At 29.8% G+C, this 3,723-nt stretch overlaps 2 protein-coding genes across 2 annotated transcripts; both read left to right on the top strand.

Moving 5' to 3' along the window:
- The first annotated feature begins 1,557 nt into the window (after window positions 1-1,557).
- On the top strand, window positions 1,558-2,704 carry LOC100572396 (piggyBac transposable element-derived protein 1-like). The gene is made up of 2 exons (XM_016805934.2): window positions 1,558-1,698; window positions 1,763-2,704. Exons 1-2 carry the CDS (start codon window positions 1,558-1,560, stop codon window positions 2,702-2,704), a joined length of 1,083 nt encoding a protein of 360 aa, XP_016661423.2.
- Window positions 2,705-2,744: 40 nt separating this feature from the next.
- Window positions 2,745-3,275, top strand: LOC103309932. The gene has a single exon (XM_008186670.1). It carries the CDS (start codon window positions 2,745-2,747, stop codon window positions 3,273-3,275), a length of 531 nt encoding a protein of 176 aa, XP_008184892.1.
- The last annotated feature ends 448 nt before the right edge of the window (window positions 3,276-3,723 follow it).

Below are 3,723 nucleotides of genomic sequence, written 5' to 3'. Positions count from 1 at the left end.
TACAACTGTGTGAAAAAATATTCAAAATTAAATCGGTTTCAGCGTGTGTTTGCCTATACACTGAGATATGTGCATAATATTCAAGTAAATTAAAAACAAAAGAAAGATACTCGGGTCCACTCAGCCATGACGAGATCCAAAAATCGGTAAAAATATTTATTAGGCTCTTACAAAATCAATTTTTTGGGGAAGCCCTTCAAAATAAAAAATTGCAGTCATTAAATCCTTTCTTCGACAACGACAGTATATTGCATGTGGGTGGCCGACTTGGAAACGCGACAGATTTAACTTATGGCCAACGGCATCCTATTATCATACCATATTCGTGTCATTTTGATACACTAATTTTTAGAAACGAGCACGAAATATCATTACATGCTGGGCCCCAAGCAATGTTGGCAAATGTACGATTAACATATTGGCCAATAAACGGTCGTCGAACCGCTCGAAAAGTCGCCCATCAATGTATTGCGTGTTTTAAAAATAAACCTAATATTGTAGAACCAATTATGGGTGTTTTACCAAAACCAAGAGTGAACCGACCGCTAAGATGTTTTGAAACTACGGGTGTTGATTATGCGGGACCAATATTAATGAAGTCGCACGCGCGTAGAAACGCACAACTACAGAAGGCATATAAATGCATTTTTTATGTTTTGCAAGTAAGGCTGTACACATAGAGCTAGTATGTGATCTCAGCACAGATGCCTTTATAGCTGCCTTGCACCAGTTTATATCAAGAAAAGGTAAATGCCATACCATATATTCCGATAATGGTACTAATTTCGTGGGTGCTAACAAAAAGTTAAGTGATTTGTCCACATTTCTTCTTTCCGAACAGCACAAAATTCGCGTTCAAGACACGTTAACACTACACGAAATTACGTGGAAGTTCATACCGCCTCGGTCCCCCCATTTTGGTGGTTTGTGGGAGGCTGCGGTCAAGGCCGTAAAAAAACACTTGAATCGAACCATTGCAAATTCACGGTTAACTTATGATGAACTATATACGGCATTAACACAAATAGAATGTTGCTTAACAGGTTGACTGCCACGACTATTTTTACATACTTGGTAAAATGTTCATGTGACACATATATGGGTCACACTTGATTTGCAGTTTTTTTTCCGTGACCCTTATGTGTGTCACACAATACATTTCGTATTTTTATCGTGTCTCACCGGTGGGTCATGTTTTCAGTATTTTTATTATCAATTCTTTATCAGCAAAATTTTATAAATATTTCACCACTGATAGCGCATGGAGATTATAATTTTTTTCGACATCACAAAATTAATTTATATTGCTCACTTATAATCTCCTTATAAATAAATGTATTTAATATCACTGTTAAAATATGTCATATGATTATTTAACACTAAGATATAGATAAGAATGTGTTATTTAAGCGTGACCCGTATTAGTGTCTCACCATATCATATAAATAAAATAAGTCAAAATGTTAAATAACAACGGGTTATTATTATTAATTATTTTTATTTTGTTATACTCTTATTTATTTTTAATATTTTTATTATATATTAATATTCATAAATATGAATTCCAATGATATTTTTGATGCCCTCAATGAGAGTTATGACGAGTCATTATTTTCAATGGACGATACTGACTCTGATCCAAATTTTGATCCTGTAGGAATCAGTGATTCAGATATAGATCCAGAAGGCATTTCAGAGGTATAATTTTATTTTTAAGAAGATGAATTATTTTGTTATCTATATTACTAAAATTTGTTTTTAGGGTGACTTAAATGTTGATATACCAACCCAAACATCAACAAATATTCTACCAGATTTAAAAAATTTGACATGGGGCCCAGCAGATAATGATTTACATGATTTTACATTTAATCCTGATGGATTAGATATTGGAATTAATGATGATATTTTATGTACACTTAACAACGGAACACCTATTGATTTTTATTATTTATTTATTGATGATGAAGTTATATCATTAATTGTCACTGAAACAAACAGGTATGCAAATAAAAAGTTAGCTTCACCAAACATAAAAAGACATTCTAGATTACAAAAATGGATTGACACCAACGAATCAGAAATAAAAAATTTCCTTGGAATCATAATGTATATGGGTACAGTAAACATGCCAACTATTGCTAGTTATTGGACATCGTCTCATTTGCTAACTTCTCACTTAAGCCATATTATGAGTCGTAACCGATTTGAACTACTATTATCTCACATACATTTTCAAAATAATGATGTCGCTAACCTAAATAACAGACTTTATAAGATTCAAAATATTTTAGATTTGTTAAATCAAAAATTTAAACAATGGGTTATTCCATCACATGATATGTGTATTGATGAATCAATGATAGCTTTTCAAGGTCGCCTTGTTTTTAAACAATATATTCAAACAAAACGATATAGGTATGGAGTTAAAGTTTTTAAACTGTGTGTTAGTCCATGCTACACACTCAAGTTCAAGATTTATTCTGGTAAAGAATCTGTGGTTGACAAAAATGATAGTGTTTCTTCCAGAATTGTTATGAACCTTGTAGATGAGTATTTAGATTTTGGGCGCACACTTTATGTAGACAATTGGTATACTAGTGTTTCCTTAGCACATCAACTTCTTGAACGAAAAACACATTTAGTTGGAACACTCCGTTCAAATAGAAAGTATAATCCTGACTATGTTATCAAAAAAAATTAAAAAGGGTCAAGTAATAGCTCAAAAAAGTTCATCTAAAGTTATGGTATTAAAATTTAAAGATAAAAGAGATTTACACATGTTAAGCACAAAACATACAGATAATATGGTTATGGTTCCAAGAAGAGAAAATAAATCAAAGCCAGAAGTAGTATTAGATTATAACAGATGTAAGTCTTTTATTGATCTTTCTGATCAAATGGCTTCATATGGCTCACCTCTTAGAAAATCATTAAAATGGTATCGTAAAGTATTTGAACTTCTTCTGAATACATCAGTTGTAAATGCTTTATGTTTGTTTCAAAAAACAACTGCAACACGCATTAAGATAACTGATTTTAGATCAAATTTGATAAAATATCTGACATTCAAACCCAATATGAATCAAGAACTATCAAACAAACATGTACTCACAACAGCCAAAAGAAACAGATGTGTTCAATGTTACTTGAATATTGCTCAAGAAAAAGGAAGAAAATATTCTCAAAGTCATTGCAAAAAAGTCACAACAAAATGTTTTATTTGCAACAAACAATTATGTGTTCCTTGCTTTTTTGTATTACACAAAACATAGACTGATTATTATTACCTACCTAAACTGTTAAATTATTATATTATTATTATGTTGTAATGTTTTTTTTATGAAACAAGACTATTTACTAAACTAACAGTTAATATTATTTTATTTTATTTTTTATTGTTATTATTATGTTAATTTAAGTTGATTTTTTTATGAAACAAGACTGTTTACAATAACAAAGAATTAATATTATTTTATTTTAGTTTATTTTATACTGTTATTATAATGTTATGTTGCTTTTATTATGAAATAAGACTTAACAAAGAGTTAATATTATTTGTTTAATTTTTAAATTGATTTTTATATTGTTATTACACTATGTTACTTATATTATGAAACAAGTTATCAATTACTATACAAATAAAGTGAATTTGTAAAATGTGTTTTTGTTTTATTTTATTATATTACCTACTTTTTTCATTGAGGGATCATTAAAGTCTTG

This window comes from Acyrthosiphon pisum, chromosome X (genome assembly GCF_005508785.2).
Source record: "Acyrthosiphon pisum isolate AL4f chromosome X, pea_aphid_22Mar2018_4r6ur, whole genome shotgun sequence".
Taxonomy (NCBI): domain Eukaryota; kingdom Metazoa; phylum Arthropoda; class Insecta; order Hemiptera; family Aphididae; genus Acyrthosiphon; species Acyrthosiphon pisum.
The sequence above is the reverse complement of the archived record's forward strand: the minus strand, read 5'-3'. Positions and strand labels throughout refer to the sequence as shown.